We start from the raw sequence: 27,013 nt of genomic DNA on the forward strand, positions 1-27,013 counted from the left end.
CGGCTGCTCGCTATCGCGCGCCGCTAAAACCGCGCGCCGGGGTGCGCGCTCGTTTTGTGACGGCGGTGCGTCCCCCCCCCGCGTGTCTCTTGTCGTCCCAGGTGTGATCTCGAGGGCACGCGAGGGCCCCGGCGAGATGGGGAAGCCGGTGGTCATCCCCAAGGCGCAGGAGGAGCGGATGAGGGAGCTCTTTAAAATCAATCAGTTCAACGTCATGGCGAGCGACCGCATCGCGCTCAACCGCTCCCTGCCCGACGTGCGGCTCGAAGGGTGAGTGGCCCGCTCGCGCACGGCACGTGGCTCGCGGACGGGCATACAAATAAATAAGTAGATGTACACGTGACTAGCGGAACATTCGAGTAATAAAAAAAGAAACAAATCGAATGAACACAACAAACAAAACAAAAGTAGATTGGTTGCAGACAAATGCATGATTGCCAAGGAAAACCCAGAGGCCCTTTGATAATGGACAACCTCCCCATGAGAGAGCCAGGCCATATAAAACAACTGCTGATTCGGCCAGATCGGGAATGATGTTTTGTTTTGTGTTGCCGATCGCTCGCCGGCGCTTGTCCCGCGCTCTGCGGGTGCTGCTGCCTCGGCACGGCTGGGCTCGTGGGGACATAGGCAGTGGGAAGTGATCGCTGCTGTGAAATGAGGGTCCTGACCCAGGGTGCCGAGAATGACGGCTGTTAAGATTCCGGCATCGCGCGCCTTTTAACTCCTTCCGTGGAGTGTGATCCGCCGCATTTTGCTTACATATATTTGTGGTCCTCTTTTAACGTAAGATGCAGCCCACAAAATAGAAACTGCCTATGTTGTATTTCGATTTAAAGCTTTCCTGACTGCAGGGATTCATATTCTTGGTTCTTTCGGTAAAGTCACCTTCTACGTGACTTTACCGAAAGAACCAAGAATATGCCTACGTTGTGTGTGTGCGAGTGTGCGTCCCAGGCTCCCCCAAACGAGTCCATCACTGTCAGTCGTGCCTCTGTGGCACTTTGACATCACCAGGCGACGATAAAGATCGGGGTACCAGAATCACTTTTGGCAACGGCAAAGAGAGGGAGGACTGGTCTGACAGCATTGAGGACCCAGAGGGACTTTCAGGCATCTTCCTGCAGGGCCCAGTGGAAAGGTTGAGGAAGACAGAGGTTGGCCAAGGTCCTGGATCACAGTCGACCCCGGAAGGTGGAGAGAGTCGATTGGCCAAAGCATGACCGGCGTGCCACATGACCCTTCCAGTAAAGGGGATGGTGACGATGACGACAACGGGTGACGTCACTGTGATGTCTGCCCCCGCACGTTGAAATCTCGTCGCCAACGCGGCGATGTCGCTCGCGTGCCATGGTGGGGCACGCCCTGACCCCCTCGTTTTCTATCGCGAAACTCCAAGCTCTTTGTGGGACAGCGAGGGACATGCAGCCTAGCAACGCGTCCACAGGATGGGAGCGAGAGCTGTGTGCGTGTTCATTCGTGCATTTATTTGTTGAGGGCCCGCGTCTTCCTGTAACCCCTCTTCCGTATATCGCTGTTCACCTCCTACCCTCTTGTGTGGGGAGTGGCCCTCAATTCGGGCTCTAAATGTTGGGCAAATGTCGCGACGTGCACGGCTAACGGGGTGAGCTCGTGGCGGCGAGCGAAGGCTGCCCGGTGTTTGTCCAGGTGTCGGTAGCGTCAGCCGACGACTCGGGTCTACGTGGGGTTATCTCGGCGCACCTCTCATGCCCGGCTGCGCTGGTCCTGGCTGTCTTGACGCGCTGTACAGGTTTGTGTGTACGTCAGTCCTAGTGGGCACTGAAGCATGCACAGGAATGTAGCGTGCCGTTTAAATGGCTTTTGAGCCTGATCCTCCAACATGAACGTTGAGAGGGACTTCTGTTTAGTAATCATCGGCAGCAAGAACATCTTTGTCAGCAATTAAATCATAATTATCATCAACAGCAGCAGCAGCAGCATTGAAATGATTATCAACAGCAGCAACAGCAGCAGCATCATCATCGTCGTCAATATCATCATAATCGCAATCATCATCAGCATCACCAGCAGTGGCATTCTCATCGTAATCATAATTGCCATTTTTCTTGGTTCTTTCGGTAAAGTCACGTAGAAGGGAACTAATAAAATAATACAAATAAAAAATAAAATTTAATTCTCACGACGTTTCGGCCACAACGCAAGCAGCCGTCCTGCTTGCGTTGTGGCCGAAACGTCGTGAGAATTTTATTTTATTATGTTTTATTTTTATTATTTCCCTTCTACGTGACTTTACCGAAAGAACCAAGAATATGAATCCCTGCAGTCACGAAAGCTTTAAATCGAAAAATAATTGCCATTATTATCAACATCATTATGACAAGCAGCAACACATCATCATCGTCATCATAACCACAACCGCCGTCGTCAACATTACCACAACCATCATCGCCACGATCGCGATCGTTCTTACACGAGCCAGTCTCCAGCGCCTCGGTTATGATTTAATGACGGCTTCCTTTACGTTGGAACAATAGCCTGATGTCTCAACACCGCTGCATCTCGCTCGCAACGCGTTCCCACATCGCCTCTGCACGTTGGCAAGATAAATAATTCACGCCGCACTGTTTTGTGAAGCTGTTGAGCACGCAGGCGTTTAACGTAAGCCGATGACGCCCGCCCGTTTTATCCCCCAAGTAAGCGGCACGGCGTGTGATGCTCGTGGTCGCTCAGATCAGGCTGAGCCTCTTGGTGTTCCTCGCAAAGCCGTTTTTCAAGGCTTGGACGATGAGGCGGCAGCCCGTAAGGACCTCGTCGTGTATACCAATGCGGGTATTCAAATCAGTTTTGATATCCGTTTGACCCAGTCCGCCTCTGCGCACGATGCAATGTTTTGCTCGTCCCAGATGGGTTTATTTAATCCATCTCGTTCAATTTAGGAGACTGACTGATGATGTTATCGTGAAATCGGCTCACGTGTGCAAGTGTTAGTGGCGGCGGATTACGAGGGACTTCATCCAGCAGTAGATTGATTGTGGCTGATGATGTCCAATTATGCCTTTCAGGTCAATGAAATAAGATAGATTTTTAAAAAACGCAAACCTTTATATTGGAGCAGGTAAGCACCTACAAAGACAAGAGGTTTAAATCTCAAGGGAGACTCGCATTTTAATAAAAAAAACGCGTTCCGTACTGGGAAAAGTCAACAGCGGTCGCGTTTGTACAGCGGATTCATTTCGGGAGAGAGAACGAGAGAGAGAATGACAGAGAGAACGAGAGAGAGAGAATGAGAGACAGAGAATGACAGAGAGAACGAAAGAACGAGAGACAGAATGACAGAGAGAGAACGAAAGAACGAGAGAGAGAGAGAGAGAGAAAACGAGAGATAGAGAATGACAGTGAGAAAAAAAAAGAGAGAGAACGAGAGACAAAGAATGACAGAGAGAGAACGAGAGAGGGAACCCTCGTCTGCTTGGGCTCTTGTGTGGCTCGACGTCTTCACGGTCCCTCTCGCTATCCCGACGGAGAGGCCGAAGTCTGCGATGGGGCACGTGCACCCCCCCCCACCCCGGCTGGCTCAGGAACCGCCCCGGCGGGATGCTGAGCGGTGTGTGGCTCGTTCGAGCGGCAGCGGCGGCTCCCGCGGTTGTTTGACGCCCCCCCCCCCCCCCACGTGATCCCCCCCACGTTTCAAATCGCTGGCCGAGCGTGCGTCTTGGACGTCGACGTGGGCGCTTGCGGAGAGCCTGCAGGCGCATGGTGGGCATCTGCAGGAACTGGCGCCACCGCCACCGGTTCCTCAGGTATACCCCGAATGGTACTTTTATCCGTTACAGAAGAAGAAGGAAAAATCGCGCTCGCACGTGGGCAGGCGGCATTCCCCCCCCCTCCCCACGCTGGGCCCCCTCCCCGCTTCATCGCGCCGTGTCGTTTGGGACCGTCCGCCTAATTGCGTTGAGAATGCTTCACGCAGGGTAATTAAATGGGTAGATGATTGTTATAATTGCGTCCTGGATTGCGGCACGTGCCGGGTGATTAATTGAAAAAACTAAAGATCCGAAAATTCTGTTTGGATGTTAATTTTCCCCCAAAGGTCCTGCCTTTAAATGAAAAATGAGTTTGCATTAGCGCTCAAAACGTGGTGGATATCTTATTTCTCCGAAGGCTTCTGGCGAACGTCAAAGAAGCGGCAAACGTGCGAAGTGAATGTTACTAGATCCTCCGCCGCTGCCACCGCTGCCGCAGCTGGGCGGCGCCCCGCTTGAGTCCGTTAAGATGCTGCGCCGTAGCCCGTAACAAATACGCTTGTTTGTGCATGCGTGCGGGTAGTGTCGCGGGTAGTGTAGTGGTTAGCGCGCTGCGCTACAAACCCGGCGACCCAGGTTCGATTCCCGCTCACGGCCACCAATATCATTGGTGACGATTTTCTGAACCAGTTCTGGGCATCCCCTAGGTCGACTTGGCCTCAAATGAGTCCCCGGTGCGATGTGTAAACATCGCGAGACAAAGACGCTCAGGCGTGGTGCTGGCCACCCCACACCCTCGTGTGACGTTCCGGCCTTCATAGGTGCTACTCGCTAACAGCACTTGCCCCAACAGTCTGTTCAAGGCTATGCGGGGGTCTTTGTCTCTTTGTGTAACGCACCGGCATGATGTCACGCGAGATTGGGCTGAGGGTGGGTAGGCCATTGATGACGTCATACACGCTAGGGTGTTTGGTGGAGTATAGACGTCACGCCAGATTGGGGTGAGGTGGTGAGGAGAGAGCGGTGACCTCACGAGACGCAGGGGTGATGATGAGAGGGGGGGTGTTGATGACATCACGTGACACGGGTGAGGCGCGGATCTGAGGGCGCGATGACGTCAAGAGACGTGGCAGAGGTGATGACAAGGGGTTTATGACGTCATGCGCGATATGGGTGAGGCGGGGAGAGGTGGTGAATAGTAATTAATGTTCGGCATTTAGATACATACACGATAAATCAATATGTTCGTGTGAAATCATCAAGTTCATGAATTCATCGCCATCCTTTGTCCGCGAAAGTCCTGCGGGTTTCTGCACTTAGCAAGCTTGGCAGCCTCTGGAACATTTTGACTCTGAATGTCAACGTCAATTAGCACTTCGCCGAGAAGAGGCAGCGAACGTGTTTTTAGTTTTTGGTGAGCCATCTTTAAGGTAATTGCCCCCCATGCATTTCAGCGTTTGGCTTCGGCTCTTGTTCGGAGTCTAGTTTAATAAGGCTTCGGCGTAGCGATCGACCACGCTGCGTGTCTATAAAGCACTTCTTGTCGGACGCTTGTGTGTTTATATACGGCCTGTGCCGTAGGTATCGCGCAGTGTTTTCCCACCACCCCACTACGAGCGTGTTCAATAATCCCTCACAGCTGCCACAACTTTTTCATGCCAAGATGAGAGATCCGTGCCAGTATTGATGTGTTTCAGTTTAGCATGTAGGAGGCTTTTGCGGCCAATATCGTCCATAATATAAGAATTGTTGGATTAGATCGTGAAAATATAAATGTGTTGTTAAACCCACCACCACCCAACAGCCAACTCGTAAGGTTTTCACGAAAACAGAACGTGCCAATTCATTACTAGTACAGCACACCGGTGTGTTGGAGAGCAAATCCTCAACATTTACAATCACACCGACATACATTGTAAATGTTGTGGATTATATTTACGTGACAAACCTTACTAATTAGCTGTGTCAGGTGGTGGCGGCTTTAACGACACATTTATATATTAACGCGAGCTAACCCCAAAAAACCCATATTACGGATTGATGTATTTGTCAGCATACGATTTTCAAATCCCTTTCCCGACAAACAACGGAGCCGCACACACAGCCTTGCTTTCTCCCAGCAGAGCTCCCGCGCCGTGGTGGCGGCAGTCACAGCGCTCCGTGTTTCACGGTCCGCGAGCGTGCTCCGGTAATTCCTAGCCGCCCACACGAAGTCGCCGCACCTCGACAGATTCACCTCAAACGTCTTTTAAGCGGCGTCCTTTAGAGCCTTGCCATGGCTGGCTACCTACCGGCCGTGTGCCGTCAGCTGTGGGTTGTGGACAACAACGACGAATAAAAAGGGCACACTGCTGGACTACAGGCACAGCTGCGATCTAATTCCGAGACACTAATCCTCATCGTTACCGAGCACCAAATCGCCAAACCTAAATGGCTCTATCGCACACACACTGGTCCTGCCATGTGGCGTGTGCTGAGCACTCTGTATTGGGGTCACCAGCGCGATTGTGCTGGTCGTGCTCAAGCCAAAGTCAGCGTTTCCGGTGCTTAGTGGCGGTGTTGGTACCGGCGTGGGGAGCGGCGGCTCAGTGAACCCGGCCAACCGAGTTCGATTCCCGCTCACGACGAATGACAGTGGCGAATATATATTGAACCAGTTCCTGGGCCCCTCCCGATGGTCGACTCGCCTGGTGTGGTGTGAAAACATCGCCACTGGGGAGACAAAGGCGGCCGGGGTGGTGTGTAAATATCACGACTGCAAATGACTCACTTGGGATTACACAGTAAAAAAAAAATGACACTCTTTTTTTTTACTGTCACCGAAAGGGAGAGAAGCATTTCGACATTTCAGCCGACTCATTTCTTCTGTCTGAAAATATTCCCTGTTAAGCATGTCATGGGGATAGCAGTGGTACAACGGTGTGTGCACTGCGCTGTTAAACCTGGTGACCCGAGTTCGATTCCCGGCCACGGTTAACATCAATGCTGAGTGATCTCTGAAACGGTCCCCCCGCTGTTACCAATCCACGCTAACCAGCGTGGTGAAGTATGGTTAAACAACCCTTAAGATCGACACGACACAGGGTTACGTCTTCACCCAGCACAGGATTGACAAAAGGGTCTTACTTATTCTTGATTCATGATTATAATGAACGAAGGTGACCTGGCCGTAGGAATGTGGAATTTCCATCTCTGGCACTGTGAGCGCCGATGGATCCGAGCGTTGCCGCATCGCTCGTAGCATTTAGCCGGGGCGGCAACTGTCCTCTCTACCGTCCTCTCCGTGACCGTTATCTCCAACCTTCATCGCCACGCGCATCTTTTATTCATGGCCGGTCTAGCGCGGCTGGCACAAAAGGGGCCGCGGCGCGTCGGCGGGGACTGCGGTGCGCCGGCCGGGACGGCGCCGCGGCCCTCGCCGAGCACGTGGCTTGCCCGCGGACCGCCCGCGGGCAAGAGCGGTGCTAAGCCAAGCAGGAGACAGAGACGTCGATGGTGCTTGTGTCAATAAGGCAGACAAATGACCCTGCCGCCGTGTAATAAAAAATCAATGGCCGCAATAAATATGGCATTTGATTTTCCCCTTGGCCTGCCTTGACGAAGCCATCCCACCCCCCACCCAGATGTGTGCCTGCCCGGCACGGTGAGAATGATACATCCCTCACGCCGTGAGGGAATATTGTGTGGAACAAACCGGGTTTATCGTTGTTGTCGGGGTTTTAACTAAAAATTGAGTTCATATAATATAAAAAATTATTTTAACTTAAATGCCCGCAAGAGTGAAGCTCAGTTATTGTTCACGCTTGCAACGGCAGTGGAAAGTTTCCGGATAAATTAAGGCCATTAAAAGGAAACTGCGGTGGTCTTTTTTGCACGGCTAAAGATGTATTGAAGGCTTTTAAAAAATATATATATAAACCGGTCGGCTCATTTGTGTGCTGTGGATGATCGTGGCGCCGTTAATGTGATTGTGACCTGTCCTTAAAAGCCGAATCTGCGGCTCCATTATGATGTGCGCGGATGTAATCAGTGTGTAGCCCAATGTGAAGAGACTAATTCACGGCAAGCTGTGCGCCCCCCTTGTCAACAGTTTCGCAGCGGATTTGCAGTGCACATTAGAATTCTGGTCAAGGATCAGCCATTCGAAATTAAGAAAAGATGCTTTATTAGTAAGCTGTAACACTTTGAGGGTTGCTGACATTTGTGTGAAGATTATTTTAAATTAACCAGATACCGGGTGCTAATTGTAAACCGTAATGAAATTGTAATTGTGCGGACCTGCAGAGCTCGCGCTCTGGAAAGGAGAAAGCCATAATTCCCGTCGGGCAAGTAGTTGCATTATTTACATAGCCATTAAGAATTATCGGCTTCCTTATCATTCAGCCGTTCATCCACTCCAAGTTGCTCGTTGTGAGAGGTGTGGCTCTGAGGGTAGTACATTCACCGCTGACATTTTCAGGTCATTTTGAGCCGAGCTGCTGACAAGAGCCGGTAACGCTTGTAATGCGCCGGTTTATGTGATTGAAGTTAAATTGTAAAGGGTAGGAAAATGGTATTGCTTAGAATATGTGCGGTGAAGGCGGTGGCGGTGTTGTAAAGTCATACCCTTGGGAGAAACCACTTGGATTCGGTAACGGCGAGGGGGTGAACCGCACACATCGATGAGCCGGCTCTCCCCGCCGCTCTCACCCGCGACACGCAATGGACTGCCCCGTGAACGCGGCTAGCCTGCGAGCTGTGGGCGTCGCTCCACCATCCGCGGGGCTGCACGCGCGCGCCGCACGTTTAACATTCGCTCTCACTTTTCAATCTTGATTTTTAGATTAGGAACGTATCAAAGTAAAAACCGCAATCATCGCGCCTCCCCGCGGTCCATCTTTTCATATTTAGTTCTTGACTCATCTTCTCTTGTTCGAAATGAAAATTAAACGGCACGGCTGTGACACCTGGTGTGTCTCGCCTGGAAGGAGAGAGGGCGGTGTGCGCCGGCCGAGCGAGCAAGCGGCTCCACTCCCTGCACTTGCGCCCACTTTTTTATTAAACACCGGGTTTTCTTTTCAGCCGCATTTCACGGGTGAAAAACAAGACTGGAAATTAAAAATCCCGCAAGTGTGACTGAAGTTATGTGCGAATTTAAATTGAAGGTTTTTTTTTTTCTTTTTCTTTACTCTTACTAATGCGAAGGTTGCTCGATACCGAATGTAAATGCGATGTATTAAGAGTTAAATGAGCGTCGCTGCTGCGCCTGCTGGGCCCGGCAGACACGACGGCGCGCGCCGCGGAGAGGCGGCGTGCTGGCTCCAGAAGCCGTCCGTGCCACCTGTCGTCACCTTCTCACAACCACTCACTACCACTCACTACCACTCACTACCACTCACTACCACTCACTACCACTCACAACCACTCACTACCACTCACTACCACTCACTACCACTCACTACCACTCACTACCACTCACAACCACTCACTACCACTCACTACCACTCAACAACCACTCACTACCACTCACTACCACTCACTACCACTCACTCCCACTCACAACCACTCACTACCAGACACTACCACTCACAACCACTCACAACCACTCACTACCACTAACAACCACTCACAACCACTCACTACCACTCACTACCACTAACAACCACTCACAACCACTCACAACCACTCACTACCACTCACTCCCACTCACAACCACTCACAACCACTCACTACCACTCACTACCACTCACTACCACTCACTACCACTAACAACCACTCACTACCACTCACTACCACTCACAACCACTCACTACCACTCACAACCACTCACTACCACTCACTACCACTCACTACCACTCACTACCACTAACAACCACTCACTACCACTCACTACCACTAACAACCACTCACTACCACTCACTACCACTCACTACCACTCACTACCACTAACAACCACTCACTACCACTCACTACCACTAACAACCTCTCACTACCACTCACTACCACTCACTACCACTCACTACCACTAACAACCACTCACTACCACTCACAACCACTCACTACCACTCACTACCACTCACAACCACTCACTACCACTCACTACCACTCTTACAAAAACAATACTATTTTACTTCATTCATTTTATTTTACCAGGTAAGGGCCACTTAGCTATATAGCTGCCTGGCTGTCAAAAATGATAGCTCAACGAAGTGGCTTATCGCGTGGAAATGTACAGCAGCCAAATACTCTAAACGCATGTTCATTCTAAATGTGGAGGGAAAAACCGGAGGACCCGGAAAAAATGTCATGCGACCATGGAGAGAACATGCAAACTATAAATATACAGGCATCAGTGTCGGGATCAAACCCTCGACCAGGCGAGGTAGTTAACATCTCACCACCGTGGCGCCCTTACAACCACTAACAACCGCTCCTAACCAATCAACACCACTCACCCTTACAGTCTCGTAACTGATTTAAATTTCATCTGGGACCTCTCCTCCACACCGGTAGAGAGCTGCCATCATCTTTAAGTTTTTTTTATAAGTTAGCCATTTCCGTATTTGTTTGCCGTTTGGGAAAAGTGTGATGGAGTGGTGGCGCAGCAGTTGGGGCACTGGACTCTAAATCGAGTGGCTTGAGTATCGATTGCCGGCCTCGGCTAACGCCGGTGATGATCACTATCAGAACCATTCCTGGATGTGCTCTCTTCTCCAACCTGCCATGACCAGTGTGGTGAAGTATGGTCAAACATCTCCTATAAACAAAGGGTTGTAAGTGATTGTATGGGTGAAGGTGACCCGACTGATCCTCATAGCAGCCTGGCCATTACTCTCATCTCACCTGCATTGGTGCAGCCTCACCTCATCAGAACTCCCAAACAGACTATTTTCTTCTCTAAAAGTACATAAGAAATTGTTATTTTCTCTCCAAACAACAGAGTAATGGTGAAAATAACTCCCTGACATGGTCTGTGTTCTCGGCAGACATCAAATTTGATTTAAATTAAGTCTGGGAATCGCAAGGTTCCAAGATCGATATCAAACTGAAAAACTCAATATCGTATCTAAGTTCATCGATCTGGGTTTTATCCGGAGGTCCCATCATTGAAATTCATTACCGGCCGCGGGGACGCCCGTGAGCTGATTGCAAACGCCGCGTTTCCCGTTAACAACTGGGCCAGGTAATCACCGAACCCCACGGTTTGCTCACATTGGAGCATTATCAACGGTGAATTTAATGTCAACTGTTTTCGGAAAGAACGTGAGTGTTTTTGGTTATGAATTGACCGCAGTACACGAACGCAGCGCCATGGCCATTTAATTTTTTTTTCTCGTTCGGCAATTTTGCTCACTTACATTGCGGTTGACCTTTTGACAGAGGTGGGGGGGAGCGGCGGCACAGCGGTTGGCGCACCGCGCCACGAACCCAGCAACATTTTTTCAACTCCTGAGTGATGATATCTGAACAGATCCTGATGCCCCCTAAACCACTGCCCCACCCCCCTCCCTACCGCCATGACCAACCCTGCATTGAAAAGCGCAGGTGAAATATGGTCAAACAACCCCCACGGGCCACCACGACGTGAAGGGGTCTTCATGCAGCCGTGGAATTACGTTTGCAACGTCTGAAACCTCTAACGTCTGTAACCTGTGTAATATCTGTAACATTTGTAAGGTCCACAACATCCGTAACGTCTATAAAGTCTCTAACGTCCGTAACCTCTGCAATGTTCATAATGTCTGTCACCTCTTTAAGGTCCAACATACGTAACCTCTGTAACGTCCGTAACCTCTGTACCGTTTGCAACGTCTGTGACGTCTCTAACGTCCGTAACCTCTGTAACGTCAGTAACGTCCGTAACGTGTGGCATTGTGGGGGTCGCCGGCGCGGCTTTGTTCACAGCGTTAACGGCCGGACGTTTCCGTCCACGCGCCGACATTAAAGGCGGCCGTGGACAACCTTGAGCTCGGCAGGAGACGAGGGACGGGCTCCCTCCTTTCTTCTGTCAGCCTCGGGGACTCTCCGACCGTTTGCTCCGGCGGGTGGGCCGCGCCGTGCGTGTCGGAAAAAAAAAACGACTACCGCAGGATTGCGTCGTTGCGCGAGGGTTCCGGCTTCGCTTCCGTAACGCGATGTCGTCCGCGCCGTGTGACCGAAATGCGGGCCGCCGCACGTCCACCGCATGCGCGTGGTTGTTCTCCCGCTTCCCGAGCGACGCGGTGTTTTCGTTCATTTATAATTCACGAGCAATAACACGCCGAACGTTATAGCACGAGACACCGAAGTGGAAAAAGGAAAGAGAAACAAAAAAACCTCACAAGCCGCCCGCCCCCGATGGTGGCTAACGCTGCTGAAGTCGGTGCGGGGAGCGTCTCGACGCTTCAGGGTCCGGCGGGAAAACACCTGCGCAGAGGCGAAGCGAACGAGACCTCTCGGATCCACACGTCACGATCCAGCCGGGGCCCCTCGACTGGCAGATGTCACGGCACCTAATGAGCTGGCTCAGGGTCACGGTGTGCGTGCGTGCGTGCGTGCGCGCGTGCGTGCGTATGTGCGTGCGTGCGTGCCGGGAGCGCGGCTAATTGGGTTCTCTCGGCCTTCCCCGGAGCCGTGCCACGCGTGGCGGGGCCGCGCCTGTCGCCGCCGAAACGCGACGCCGGCTGGCACGTGCGACGATTCGCGGTGCCCGGGTGCGCGGGGGCCTGCGGGCGGAGGGAGAGGGGGGGGTGGAAGTGGGGGTGGGGGGAGAAGGGCACGGGCGATTCAATTTGGCTTCTCAGCGTGACCGCCGTGGCCTTGTTCGAACTTTCCGCGCCAACCGGTGAGAGATGTAATAAGCACGAGATGAGATTGTAGCCCTTTTCTCTGGGGGGCCATCGCGCTCCTCCGTGGCAGCTGATAAACATACCGGTCGGCTCTCTGCGGAGAGCGCTTTGCTTTTGGCAGATTTTTTGCTGCACGAGTTCCGCGTCCGTGCGCACGCGGGCGGCGGCGGGTTTGGGAGCGGCAACGCGCTTGCGGCAAACGGCGTTGCAAATATGCCTGGTATTTACAAAATAATTAGTTTAATTTTGTTGACTATTATGTAACGGATAATAAAAGAAAGAACCAACCGCACCAAACTCTGATCATAAACACACATCTTCCTCCCGACAAGTGCTTCCCTGGGTGTGAAATTGATAAAATTGCCGCTCCGCGTGCAGGCGGCACAGGCAGTTTTTTTTTTTTAAGGCCTCGGTGCGCGCCCGCGTCCTCATTACATCTCCTGCGGTGCCTAACACATCCGGACAGGGTGGCGGGCCGCCTCATTAACCACGCGCATGTTTACATGCGCGACGGGCACACGCGCCGCTCGCGAACACGAGACGGCCGATCATGCAAATCAATTAACTGGCGTGGGGCCCGCGAGGGCGCCCCGCGACCCGGTAGGTGTGCGAGCACCGGGCCTCGTGCTAGGAGCACCGGGCCTCGTGCTAGGAGCACCGGGCCTCGTGCTAGGAGCACCGGGCCTCGTGCTAGGAGCACGCGCGAATGTTGGCCGACTCGGCCTCGGGTGAGTTGTTGGCGGGGTGCCTAACACTGCACCGCCGGGTGTGGTGAGGGCTACTCCACCGCCTCGTGCACCGTGCGGGTTTTTAATTGGCGCCCACTAACAGTACTTGCCGGCATTTTGTTAAAGGCCATCGTACGGAGGCGGTGGGGGGGGGTTGGAGGGGATCTCTGATCTTTGGCTCTGCGCAACAGTGTGTACATACGTGCGCGTGTGCCGTAGTTAGAGCCACGAAGGAAATTGCACACGGATATGTCGGCGGCCAACATGAGCATAATTTTAACCGATCGTTAAGTGGCCTCACACAAATATAAATTAAATATTAAATGGAAACTGCGTTGGATGCTTTGTGCGTTACGCGAAGACAACGGGCATCTACGATGATTTCCGCAGCGCCGTCTGGTTGTCATTACGGATGTGGGCACCCGGTCGCCTGCCATCTGGTCGCTAATTCCAAGATGCTCTGCCCGTCCTGCCGTACGTTACAGTCGTGCCCGTTCGTTCTCTCCTCCTCCTGCCGGCTCAATTGAGACGCTCCAATCTGGTAGATAACGGCTCACGAGGGGCTGCCGTGGGAGTCCGTACGTCACTGCCGGCCTCCCGTGGGGTGGGGGGGGGCGGGGGGGTGAGCGAGGCCACCGTGATGGGTGGGACGCTGGCTGGGGGGGGGGAGGTGACTCTCACAGAATGGAAGTATTGATGTTGTGCTGGCGCTGATGGAGAGGTGCGGGAAATCAGCTGCGACTCGCACATCGCTCTCTCCCCGGTCGCTGGCTCGCCGGACCTTTGAACTAATTAAATCGGTCTCCAGTGACGGATCATGTTTGAAATGTTAATTATTTACAAGGTTTTTTTTTTAACTCCCTAATCGCGATCATTTATTTATCAAACAAAAAGGGCCAAGATTGAATTTTTTTGCCGATGCGTCAATAAACCCACCGAGAATGTTGAGTCCTCTTTGCATTCAAACGCTGCGTCTTTGTTTGGGCAGCGCGAGCACGCTCATCGGCGTAATTAAACCTGCACGAGCGCTAATAGAAATGTGCGGAGTGATCTCCCGTGCCCAGAGGGAAGCGTGATGTGACCTTCGTGGAAGAGGTCGGAGTGTGTGCGATCACACCTCCCCTCAGCCTTCGCAGCCCCCCCCCCTCCCTCATTCCTCAAGTGAGTGGCGTGTGCGTGCATGCCGGTGAGAGACGCTGCACGTGAAGGAGTTGCTCTATTGCCCGCGTCTGGCTGCTTTGTCGTCGCACGTTCAATATCGTGGACGGCAAGGCTGCAAAAATCTGCTCCCTGCGCGTGTCTCTCCGCCCTTGCGCACCGCCGCGTGGTCTTTGCGCTCTCCCTTTGTCTGGTTGACTGCCACGCACACTAACGTTGTGTGTTAAATCTTTATTTGAAAATGTGTTTGGATTGTTCACTCTGTCGGACAGGTGATGCTGTTAGCGATGATTCTTGTTTGTGCGACCGTGGGGTGCCATTAAAGTGAGTGTTCGTGTGCCACCGGGGAAAGCCGTGCCGAGAAACTACGCTCTTGTGAACCGAATTTTAATTGGCTCTCAAGTTAATTTGCTAAGCGTGCATAAAAGATGCAACACTGATTCCACGGGTTGATGGCCCAGGGCTCTTCAGTGACAGATCAAAAGACACGAGTTTCATTGAAAGTTGCCCTGAGCAAGCAGAATGCCACGGCGCATGTGGCGAAACTTGGAGTGCGCGGCGTGCAGTCGGAAAGATCCCCCACGCTCGCGTAGTATAGACTCTCGACAAAACCAACTCGGTTTAGCTTCGGTGGCGCGGCAGGCATTTATTCGTAGCCACCGCGTCGACTCGGGTTGGAGACGCTGCCCCAGGGAGCTTCTCGGCGTGAACGGCGCGAACAACACCGTCGCAGCACAGCGGGGCGACGACGGCGCGGCTTTCGTGTGGAGCAGCGGCGACGGGGAGCGTCCAGCTGGTTCAGAAATAAATACTAAATACTCCGCCGCCCTTGACCGCCCCCCCCCGCCGCGCCCCCTCTCTCCCTGCAGCTGCAAGACCAAGGTGTACGCGGACGGGCTCCCGCAGACCAGCGTGGTGATCGTGTTTCACAACGAGGCCTGGAGCACCCTGCTGCGCACGGTTCACAGCGTCATCAACCGCTCGCCCGCTCACCTCCTGCGCGAGGTCATCTTGGTGGACGACGCCAGCGAGAGAGGTGCGTGCTCGCGAGCGCGCGCGTGAGCTTACGCGCGCGTGAGTGCGCGTCCTCATACCGGCGTGTTCCCCCAAGCCGCCAGGATTATTTAGATGTAAAAATAAATCCGTTCGCATCCTCAGAAATTTACCCTGGAGATATCGCGTGTGCAGGTAGCAGTTAACAGCTGTTCGTTACCCTGTGGCGGATGCGCCGGAGCCACGCGGGCACGTGGCTGCATTTGTCAAACAAACCCCGGCTCGTGTTTGTAAATTATTGAGCGCGAGCGTGAGCGGCGGTCGTGGTGTGTCCGCCAAGTGGTGGTCGAGCCCCTTGGTGGGGTGAAGGTGACACGTGCGCGACCCTGCCGGAGCCTCCTGCGTGTGGACACCGGGGGGTGCGCAGGGTGCCCCTGTTGGGCTCGGCCGACACGCCGGCACTACCAACCTCTGTGGCTCGTAGCCCCCCGTGGCTTTTAAAAACACAAATTGGTTTCCTGCTCACATGAGCATGGGTGGAATTGAATTCCTTGTTTACAGCCCTGAGATGGGGTTGGAGAATTCCATATTGTTATTGGTGTGGGGGGGGAGTCTGTTATTGTCGGGGGGGTGATTCTATCCATAAGACAAACAATGTTGACGTCCTAGTCCTAGTAAGCAGTTGGCAACTTATCAACCCCTCCCAGAGGAATGGTGGGATGAGTTGACGACTGATTTGAATTTGTGTGGGCTACGTGTTATAGCCACTGTGTCACCTCGGCACACTCTTAACTGTTTAACGAAATGATAAAGTGATGTGTTTTTGGGTCACACAATATTGGTCGCGAAAGCCGGCGTGTTGAATAAAATAATTCGTCTGATTTTTATCACATGCAAAAAATGCCAAGCTCTATCGCTTACCCTCGCACTTAGTTAACTTAATTTAACTGAGTGTTAAATGAAATGAGCTATTGAAATTAATAAACAGAAGCGTATTTTTTAAGACGGTCGTTTGCACTTCAGCGTTCTGGCAAACCGCGCTTAGGGAGCGCGGCCGTGAATGTGCCACTCAGAAATGCTGCGCAGCCCACCCGAGTCCTCGCTCGTGCGCACCTCATTCTAACGCCGAGTCCTATTCCTACGTTTTATTAACACTGCATACGTGCTACAACAACAACAACATCCGCGCACCGCCGTTCGCCACTGAGTGGCGGCGATGTCACCGCAGCGCTTGTGCCGGCTCGGTGCACTTTGAGGGCACGTGAAGTGTGCGCTGACAGGAGGCCACGCGGCATACCCACTTGCGCGGCACCAAGGCACGCGTTCCAGCACTTGCAGGTGCGCTTTTATGTTTAGCCAGTTTATTTTGGGTCAGATCGCCGTGGAGGTATAATGTCAAACATGTTTATACTATAACCTTTCACCAGCCGACAGAGCCTATCGAATCCAGCAGGAGGAGGAATGTTGCAAAGCCCAAGCAAAATGTTGATAGTTTTTTTTTCAGGTGTTAAATAAAAGTTAATGAATCAAATCAAGGTCACAATTTGGAGGGTTCTAGTTGAAATGTTACATTATAGCTGCACGATGACCTAACCCAAAATAAACGAATTATGAATCATAATATTTGTCGCGAATGCCTGCGTATAAAACAGTACCTCGCCGTTGGCACCGGCGTCTCCGAGATGGGGTTGGCAGTACCAGCGGTGCCCATACCCCACCGTGATCGCCATGCCCGCGCGTGCGAGACGGACCCCGATAACTCTGCGACCGCTGTCACGGCGAGCGCCTCCGAAATGGCTCTGCCGCGGAAGGAAAATGCTTTACAATTTGCCAACTTGGTACGGCTTCTGAACGCGGGAAATTTACGCTCAATCTTGCGAGCGGCTTGTGTGTTGACCCCGCCGCTCGCCCAACCCCCTGCGCATCGCGTTGCCGAGCGCTCTACCTCCCTCCCCATGCCTGCCCTAGTTGGAGTGATGATTAGCGCCTTTACGCTTCATGACTGTCCCTTAATATGACCCACGCCAATAGACTATCGCACTGTAATTGGGTAATATTGTGGATTTATTTTTTTCCAAGGCCATTGCTGCAAAGGGCTTGATGGGTTTTTTTTTGGAATTATATCTTCGGAGGTTTTTTCTTTCTTTCTTCCTTTTACAATCATCGCCGCATACGGCGTGCGGGGGAGGCAGATACGCGCGCACAGACCTAAAACCATCGACGTTGTTGTGCAGGCCCAAAAAGGAACTCTTTAATTTGCTAGATGTCCCGTCAGTTTGGGATGTTAACTACCTCGCCTGGTATACAGGAGGTCGTGGGTTCGATCCCGACCCTGACGGCTGTATATTTAGACCTTGCATGTTCTCTCAGTGGTCATGTGGATTTTTCTCCGAGTCCTCCGGTTTTTCCCTCCACATTAAGAAATATTAGTTTTGGGTATTTGGCTGCTATACATTTCCACAAGACGAGCCACTTCGTTGAGCTATCATTCGTGGCCATGTCGCTTCTGAAAAAGAGCTGTATGGCACAGTGGGCCTAACCTGGTCAAATGTAAATATATTTATTGAGCTTTTTTATGTTGGCGACGATCCGTCCGTTATTAATGCTGGCGCAGCACGAGTGGGCGGTGGGGCCTGTACCACTCATAACCCCCCCCCCGCCGCCCCCCCACCCATACTTCTGATGACCACACCGGGTCCGCACGTTCAGGCCGGGTCAACCTTGGCGAGGCGCAGGTTGACTCTGGTTCAGAAAGCGATTGCCGCTGCCGTGCGCGGGGGGGACAGGAATCGAACATCTCACGCTGGGCTGTGGTAGCGCGGCGCGCGTAAACCCCGGCTCTGCGTCGTTTCAGTCCTTGCACAATGTGCAGTCGGCCCTGCGTGGAGTTTGAAGCGTCTAACAAACGAAGATGCCGGCAGAAGCCAAAGAGGAGTTATGAAATGCCCGTGAGAAAATAAAGCTTGTGAAATCCCTCGTGGCTGAGTATGATATATAAATGGGAGGAGGAGAGCGCGGATGCCAACCCCCGGACCGAGGAACGTTGATGATTTTCCAATGAGCCCACCGCCCTAATTCAACTGAGACGTTTATGAAAAATGTAATTATAATGAGTAAATAAATATACGTTTAAAAAATGACGAGCGGTTTATCATTTCCTAATTTCATAACAGTTCACCCTGCTAATGAATGTGCTCGGAAAGTGTATTATTATTATTATTTTGAAATCTCTGTTGTTGGCGTTATTTCTCTCCGCCTTTTGTGTTTGCCCCCTCTAATTAAACAATCGCTGACACGACTGTGAGCAGCGCGCGTGCGCGGTGTTCCGCAACCTCGGCTGCGATTCACGCGCGCTCCACCCCCCGCCGAGCGAGGCTGAAACTCGCCCTGCCTCGGGCATGACATTTTTTCCGCTGGCCTCCAACGTGGCTCCGTGAACGTTTGCCTCTCGCGAATCGACTCGCCGTCGTAACGAACGGGCGGAGGAACGCTCAACCCCAGAGTCTCCTCGGCCAAACTATGCCGCAGCCCCCTTCGTGCTATGCTCACGCGGTACGGCCGGCGTCTTGCGTTGCGCCCCCCCCATCCCCCACCCCCGTGCGCGTGCCGATACACGTCCCGCGATTGGGGAACGCTCTGCTAATTTGGGCGCCAAAGCGACGCGTGCGTGCCCAGCGAGCGGGAGACGACTTACCTGCGAGGGCACGAGCGCCGCGCAGCTCCTCGCTACAAGGCCTCGCGACTATTGGAAATCTGCGTGATTCATGTGCGTGAACCTGCTTATATATTATGCATATATATTAGATTGTGACAGATGCTTTCGCGTGTGATAGACACACTTTGCATATTATTCGTGCGCTCGCGGTCGGTGCGTCGGGGGGGGGGGGGGCGCAGGCGCATATTGCATCTCGCTCCGGTGTTTTCCCATCCAGCCAACGCGACGCGCTGACATCTTTATGTTAGCTCCTGGAAGCGGTACAGACAGCGGGGGCCGGCGGATTGACCGAGTGCGCGTCGCCCGCGTCGGATTGTCTGCCGCGCGGTGCCAGGGAACGGTGATGGATGGCAGAGTCGGGAGGGCCGTGTGCCCTGATAGGATGAGGGATGTACTGTGGAGCAAGGGGAGAGTGAGCCGTCATACGATCACCCCTGCTCCCCGCTAAATCCTCGCGATGGGACCGCGATGAAGACGGATGGAGGGGAAGGTGCGTGGCCAGGGGGGGCTGCCGCGCCCCAGAATGGAAGTCTCCCCTCCTGCGTAGAAATCTCCTGCGTCAAACACCTGCTCGCTTGGCAGCCTTTTATCCGCGCGGGGCGAACGTCAAAGTGGTTTTTACAACTCCCGCCGCATTGCTTAGGTTGGGAATTTTCCTCCTCCCGCTTGCGCCGCGAGTTCCCGCGTACGCCGTCGTGTGCGCGCGGCCACGTTGGGGCTGTCAGGAATTCGCGAGTGAACACCCGCGCGTGTGTGTGTTTGCATGCGTGCGTGTGTGTTCGGCCCTCCCCACTACCATTTCCCCATCTCTAATCCCTGTCCACCCTTCCAAAACCAATGTTCAGATAATTGCTTTCTCCAAAATGTATTGTTGTAAAGTTTATGTGCTAAAGAAGATACTGCCGTTGTCTCTCTGTTTTATACAGAAATAACAAAACGCACACACACATTACATTTCAATTGTGCTCATAGACACAACTTTATAAAATGCGACCCCATTGGTAGCAAGTCATCTGTAATTGCCTGTCGCACAAATTAAAACCCAAATCTGATGGTTCTTTTAAACGCTTAAAACTTGCCCATCTAGTCAAGGAGGCTGCTCTGTCTCATAATCATCGTTGTCTGTCTCCTGTAATAACACGAGTCTGATAGACCACTGCCCAAATGAATAGTGGCGTCCGGCGTCAGCGCGGTGGCATTTCCACCCTCCCATGGAGGTGACCGATTTCCCGAAAAGGGTGAGAATCGGCTCAGCCCACCTTACCCTGCAGGGACGATGGGCCGATCCGACCCCCCATCGAGGTTTGACCTTGCGACCCGTCGGATTGTGAGTCGGGAGTCCCTACCACAGCTCCACCCGTCCGGATACTCCAATAATCGTAATCATAATAGACGGCGACGAACAATAATAAACGACAAAGCTGTTGTTGTCGTCAGCATGCCAAATGCCGTGACAGTGCTGCAGTGACCCGGTGACGTGTACAGCTGTATTTCCCATGCCCCCTGACCTCTGCCTCCGTACCCCATGCCCTTTGCCCCACCGTGCTCCCTTCTCGCTGCCCTATGCACTCTGACCCATACCCCGTGACCCATGTCTCCCGCGCCCGCCCCGGCCCCTCATCCCTTCTGCGCTTCGCCGTTTGCCCGTTGCCCACTCGGCCTGCCCCAGACTTCCTGAAGAGCCGCCTGGAGGAGCACGTGCGGGCGCTGGAGAAGCCGGTGCGAGTGCTGCGCATGGAGCGCCGCTCGGGGCTGATCCGGGCGCGCCTGCGCGGGGCGGCGGTGGCGCGGGGCCAGGTGATCACGTTCCTGGACGCGCACTGCGAGTGCACCGCCGGCTGGCTCGAGCCGCTGCTGGCGCGCGTGCAGCAGGACAGGTGACCGCCAGCATGCTGCGCGTCGACGCTCTTGCCGTTGTCTCTGCTCCTGCCGCTGCGAGATTCAATGGGACGGCCACATGTTCAACTCTTTGAGTTGACGTTCTGGAGAATAATAATAATAAGTTCGCACGTTCAGCTGTTTTGGGGGCTGGTGGGCTGGACGAGGCTGGAAGCATCGTGCATGCAAGGTGGTGGTTTTGTGGCACGCAAGGCGTGATGGGAGTTTTGCGATCACGCCTCGGCCTCACGATGGGTTCAGAGTTTCTCAGGTTGCAAACCCCCCTCGCACCAAGAAAATCGAGGTGCGACCCGCGTAGTCAGTTTTTCGGGGTCTTATTTGTACTCTGTGTGCACTCCGTTGGTCTAAACCCATCCATTTGCATATGATGTGCATAAGTTCGTATACAGCCATTGTGTCAATCCACTGCTGGATGAGGGCCTCCCCCATGGCGGATAGTTTGTGGGTGGGGGGGATGGGAGGCTATAATGTGCGAAAGAAGAAAATCTGATTTTCACGCACAATTTAATGCGTATATTGTGAGCGTAAGAATCCATTTCGATTGATGAATCAATGCTTCATTACATGCCTAGTGTGTTAAGCAACTGGCCATAGGTGTTTTGAATTGGTATGTGAGGGCGTTTGAAGGCGTGAGTTTTTATAGGCCGAGGGTTTTGAAATGGTGCAGTTTTATATGTCAGGGCGTCTAACAGTGTAAATGTTATGGGTCGGGTTTTTTTTCTATCGGTAAGATTTTACACGCGGCTGCCGTACATACGTGCGTCGGTGCGGTCCTGCCGGACAAGCCGTGCCTTCCCGGAGGTCCGTGGAGCCGTCCGTCGTGCATCCCCAAAAGGGCACCGCGTCCAAACAAAATGCCCTCTCAGATTTCACGTGCTCACCGGTCCTTCGCCGGTTCTCGCTAGCGCGTTAACCCACACGTCGCGGCGGACGCGCTTTAACCTCTCCCGCACCCCGGTGTGTGCGCGCCTGGCCGGGAGCAGGAAGGCCGTGGTCTGCCCGGTGATCGACGTCATCAGCGACGAGACCTTCGAGTACCTCACGGGCTCCGACATGACCTACGGGGGCTTCAACTGGAAGCTCAACTTCCGCTGGTACCCGGTGCCGCAGAGAGAGATGGACCGGCGGAAAGGGGACCGCACCCTTCCCGTCAGGTGAGAAGGGGAGACGGGGAGGACACTGTCGTCCGTGCAGCTGGTCGGGGGGCGTCAGGTGGTGGGCATTAAGCGAGAGGGTATGAGGCCGGGCCTGCGGTGGTGGGAGCCTGCACGGTAGGTCCACGAGACGCTGTTGCGCATCGACAGGACGAGCAGAAGCAGGCGGGAGGAAATGGGAACAGGGGAGGAGAGAGAGAAGGCTGGCGGCGGAGACTGAACGAGCTGGTTGATTTTACAAGTAGTGGGCGGGAAAAGAGTTATCGATTTCAAGGGGCGTCTCACATTTTGGTGGGGGGAGTGGAGTTTGGGGCTTCCGTTGGCGAGAGCGTGTGCTCGCGAGATTGAGAGGGGGGAGGCAGCGATCCGTGCCGGCACGCCGTTTTGGCCCAGGGTGCTGCGTTGTCGCAAACATTTCACCCTTTCGGTTTGGACGTCATCGGGAGTAAAGAAAGGACGGGGGTCGGGTTTTATTTTTTTAATTTATTTCCGAGATTGCTCTTCTCGGGATTTCATCAGGTCGCTGGGCTATTACAGGAAGGTCGTCAGTGTCTTATTGTGTATTCCCCAAATAGAAACCGCTCTGCTATGTGGGGAAATAAATAAATAACTACATGGACAGCTCCGGCGCATGCCAGCCCGATCCCGCGGCTTCGACTTGCGCGTGACTCGGGAAGCTCGTGCTGTAATCGTTTGCGTTTCCACAAAGTCTCCGTCCTCAATATGTCACCCTCCGAGGTGTACAGAAACAAAAACTGGTGGATTTTTACACTTTTATGGAGACATGAGCACCCAAATAAAGGAAGGAAATCCCGAAAATCTTTGCATATACGGTACATCACAGCGCCGTCCCGCCGCTCCCAGCCACTGCATCGCATCACCGCGGCCAAGACTGATGGCCGTGCCGCGCGATGGCGGGGGGGATGTGGTCAGGCATGGAATTTCCTGGTTTACCATGAAATATGGGCTCCGTTGACATCACACGCATGGCTCTGCATAACGCGGTGCGGGCCCTCGTCTCCGCGCGGTGACTTCACTCCGCCCGCCCACTGCTGTCGCCGCTCTCCAGTGGCGACGCACGAGTTGTTTGTTTTTTTATCTTCTCGGCGACTCTGTTGTGAAAGGTTTCTTTATTCTTTATTATTTGGGAGCCTTCTTTCTCATGCCGTCCTCTTTTGTTAAAGCCCGTTGTAGTGTCAGTGCCCCCTGGAGGCCCTGGCTATGCCGAATACAGTACACACACACACTTGCATTGTAAAGGCTGCCTTTTTGTGTGCTTCCACGTCCATCGCTCATCGCGAGGCCACTTTAGCCACGACCGCCGCTCGGTGCCTGCAGTGATATGTTTTTTGACAATTGGAGCATTTGCAAACCGCTTGCTTTGCAGTGCTTAGTTTGCTGCTTTGCCGCCTCGGGCAGTCAACACAACATTCTTCCTTTCCTTTCACGACGCCTTTTTGCGTCCTCGGTTTTCATCGCGGCGCATCTCGCCGGGGCCCGATTGTTTTGCGCGACCGTCACTGCGCCCTTCCGGAGGGAAAGCGAGGGACGGATCAATTTGATCGGACGTGCTGCGGGGAGGGCCTCCGCCGTCGCTGCTGCTTTGTTTTCTCTCTCTCTCCCCGAGTTACGACTAATGAGGGCTAAGCGCGCTGCCGTCGAAATTGGACCCGAGCCAGATTTGTTCAAACAGCCGCGCCTGTCTCGATGGAGTGGCCGTTTTTGGGGGGTGCGGGGGGGGGCGACGTGGGGCGGTGGGAAGGGCGGGCACTGGATTATGTCTCGTCGTTGGGGGGGAGGAGCGAGCAGAGAGAAAGGGCGGGGGGGTTGGAGGGGGCAGGGGATGGAAAGTCGGTCACCTCTCGGCGGATGGATGGACGTAGCCACTTTACCTGTCAGGAGTCCTGCTGCTGGAGAAGTCCGGGTCCCTGGGCGGCGGTGGGGGGCTGGTGGGGTGGGGAGGGTTCCGTGGCATCGGCAAATGATTTCGCTCGCTCGGGAGGAAGGGGTCACGCCAGGTAAAGGACGTAGCATTTGCAGCTGAAAGGTCAGGTTCGCAGGATTGGCTCACAGGTAGCGACCCCCCCCCCCCCCCCGCGCTGGCGCGACGTGAGCGCCGTCCGGGGCGGCTGCGAGCGCCGTCTGCTTGATATTGTGGTGCCTCACTCCCAGCGGCATCTGTTTTCTTTTTTGCCGCGGCTCGGGTGTGTGAATGGTGCGAGCCGCAAGATAGACACCGCTGTTTGTTTGCATAAGTGCAGGCGATGAATAGAGTTGTGAAACATACGTGGCTGTCCTTTGTAATACATGTTACAAAAAAATTTCCTTTGTCAACTGCAAAAAATAAGATTTCCCTTATCCCCGGCGGGCGCATACGCACGCGCGCCCAACACTCGCGCGAGTGCAGCCACGTCGCTGGCAGTGGCAGATGCAGCTGACAGATTTTACCATCCTTGCTGTTTTGGCTCACACCTAATAATGGACCTGGCCTGAACACCTGGTCTGTTACACCTGGCACACCGCAGCATCATACTTAAGGACTTCCCCTCCCCACCGTTCACATCCTGGCTCAAGGCTTCAGACTGTGATTCTGCGAAGAGCCTTCCTTTGCACCTTTGCCGGAATCTCATTTCATCGTTGTCTCTTCTCCTCTATTCCTCCTCCCTCCTCCCCTTGAAAGAAAAAATGACGCCTCTATCTGTAAATGATGTCGATGCGCGTGTGCCCTTATTTGCGAGCATCGTGGGGCGCAGGCACGCGTAGGGCTCCGTGTGAATCCCAGTTGTCGTTGTATGAAAGGTTGGGCGAGTTTGAAGGTAATTTGAGAATGTGGCTGGCTCGGCGTGCTGTCGCGTGCGCCTGCGGAAGCCGTCGCAGCCACTATGTTTTTCCCCCGCGATGCTCGACTTCACAATTTGCTGTCCTTCTAATGACACGTTGTCTCCTCCCGCCCTCTCATCCCATCCCATCCGTCCCCTCCGCCCACCCACCCACTCGCCCGCCTGCCCGCCCACCCAGGACGCCCACCATGGCAGGGGGGCTCTTTGCCATCGACCGCGATTACTTCCAGGAGATCGGCTCCTACGACCCTGGCATGGACATCTGGGGCGGCGAGAACCTGGAGATGTCCTTCCGGGTTGGTCACCTCTTTCTGGGCGGGGCTGCCACACTTCCTCCCGTGTGCCACGCGACGTGTGTTGTGTGTGTTCCTGTCTGCATGGTGTCTTTCGCTGTGTTACGGTGTGCCGAGTGTGTGCTGGTGTGGAGGCCACACTTCATGGTACGCGCTTGCATATGTTTGTGTATGGTCGACTCAGCCTCAAATGAGTACCTGGTGTGGTCTGTAAATGAGACAAAGGTGGCCGGGTGTGGTGTTGGCCACCCACCCCCTCTTGTGCCATACCAGCCTTCATAGGTGCTCGCTAACAGCACTTACCCCAACAGTCTGTTACAGGCTATACGGGAGTGGCGATTAGCGCGCTGCACTACAAACCCGGCGACCCGAGTTCGATTCCCGCTCATGGCCAACACCAGTGACAATTATCTGAACCGGTCCTGGACCTCCCCTAGGTCGACTCACCCTTAAATGAGTACCTGGTGCATTGTGTAAACATCACCACTGGGGAGACAAAGGCGGACGGGCGTGGTGCTGGCCACCCATTCCCTCGTGTGTCGTGCTGGCCTTCACAGATGCTCGCGAACAGCACTTGCTCCAGCCGTCTCTTAAATGCTATACGGGGGTTCTTTGTCTTTTTTGGTGCCACACTGCGTGATGGTGTGCGTAGGCTGGTGTGGTGTGGCGAGGGTCTCTGTCGTTTTGCGTTCCCCCTGTGCGCCGGCCCGCCCGGTGTGTCGCAGTGCTGCGCGCCACTCTGTATGCCGTCCACACTCGTGCTTAACCCCGCGGCCCCGCTTCTCCCAACTCCGCGGAGCGCGTCGCTCGTTAGTGCAGCAGTGTGTTGCGTTAGCGGCTGACAGTTATGAACGCACGTGCAAAACATATAACAGAGCTGACCGTGCATGCAAACGAATTGCCTCGGCCATGCCTTTATCAGCCGCGCAGTGCCGAGCGAAAACGATATGCAAAGTGGCGTGCTGTTTGGCCGTGTGACTATCTTAAAGCAAACGTTTCATGCGGCGTGCAGGCCGGTTTACCTGCGGTAACCTTGTGGGTTTAATTAGGGGGCCGGTCCCCTTTTGTAGCGATGCTCTGGGGAATGCCGCGCGGAGCCCTCCCGTCTGCAGGTGTATTATTCCCCGACAAAGAGTCCCCGCGCCGCTTTCATGTGCCAAGCCGAACAAACAGAGAGGGATAATTTATTCATGCCTCTCCGCACCCGCCGTCCCCCCACCCACCTCCCCACCAAAGCAAAACAATCCAACGCCAGTGCCTTTGTTGGCGGTTATCGGCGGCGGGTGGATTCGGCGGAAAGCTGCGTAAAGGACGGACGGGGTGAAAACGTAAAAAGCGTTTGATTAATTGTGACGAGGCGCGGTCTCGCGTTGACGTGCGCGCGCCGTTGCTCCGCGGGCCGAGGCGGCGGTGGAACTTGGGTGAGCGGGGCGCAATGGGAAGCCGCGAAGCTCTCATGTATTATGCAGCGCGCAAACATTTTTCGTTACATTTTAATGATTTGGAAATATACTGCGCGCCCGTGTACGTGTGTGTGTGCGCGTGCGTGCGTGCGCGTAGTAGTCACGGGGAGCGGAGGCACAGTGGTTAGCGCACTGCACTGCTGTCCCGGCGACCACAGTTTTATTCCCTTTAATGGCTAACATCGGTGACGAATATCTGAGCCGGTCCTGGGCCTCCTCTAGGTCGACTCGCCCTTAAATG

At 53.9% G+C, this 27,013-nt stretch overlaps 1 protein-coding gene across 1 annotated transcript in view; it reads left to right on the forward strand.

Annotated features, from left to right (window-relative positions):
- LOC144934412 (polypeptide N-acetylgalactosaminyltransferase 13) overlaps window positions 1–27,013 on the forward strand; it is a 65,247-nt gene that overhangs the window by 25,782 nt on the left and 12,452 nt on the right. The window contains exons 3-7 of the mRNA XM_078860143.1: window positions 102–270; window positions 15,285–15,451; window positions 20,793–21,000; window positions 22,006–22,176; window positions 25,195–25,312. Coding sequence (XP_078716269.1) covers window positions 102–270; window positions 15,285–15,451; window positions 20,793–21,000; window positions 22,006–22,176; window positions 25,195–25,312 — 833 coding nt within the window. The remainder of the gene's footprint in view (window positions 1–101; window positions 271–15,284; window positions 15,452–20,792; window positions 21,001–22,005; window positions 22,177–25,194; window positions 25,313–27,013) is intronic.

The sequence above is a fragment of the Lampetra fluviatilis genome, chromosome 10 (genome assembly GCF_964198595.1).
Source record: "Lampetra fluviatilis chromosome 10, kcLamFluv1.1, whole genome shotgun sequence".
In the NCBI taxonomy this organism is placed as follows: Eukaryota; Metazoa; Chordata; class Hyperoartia; order Petromyzontiformes; family Petromyzontidae; genus Lampetra; species Lampetra fluviatilis.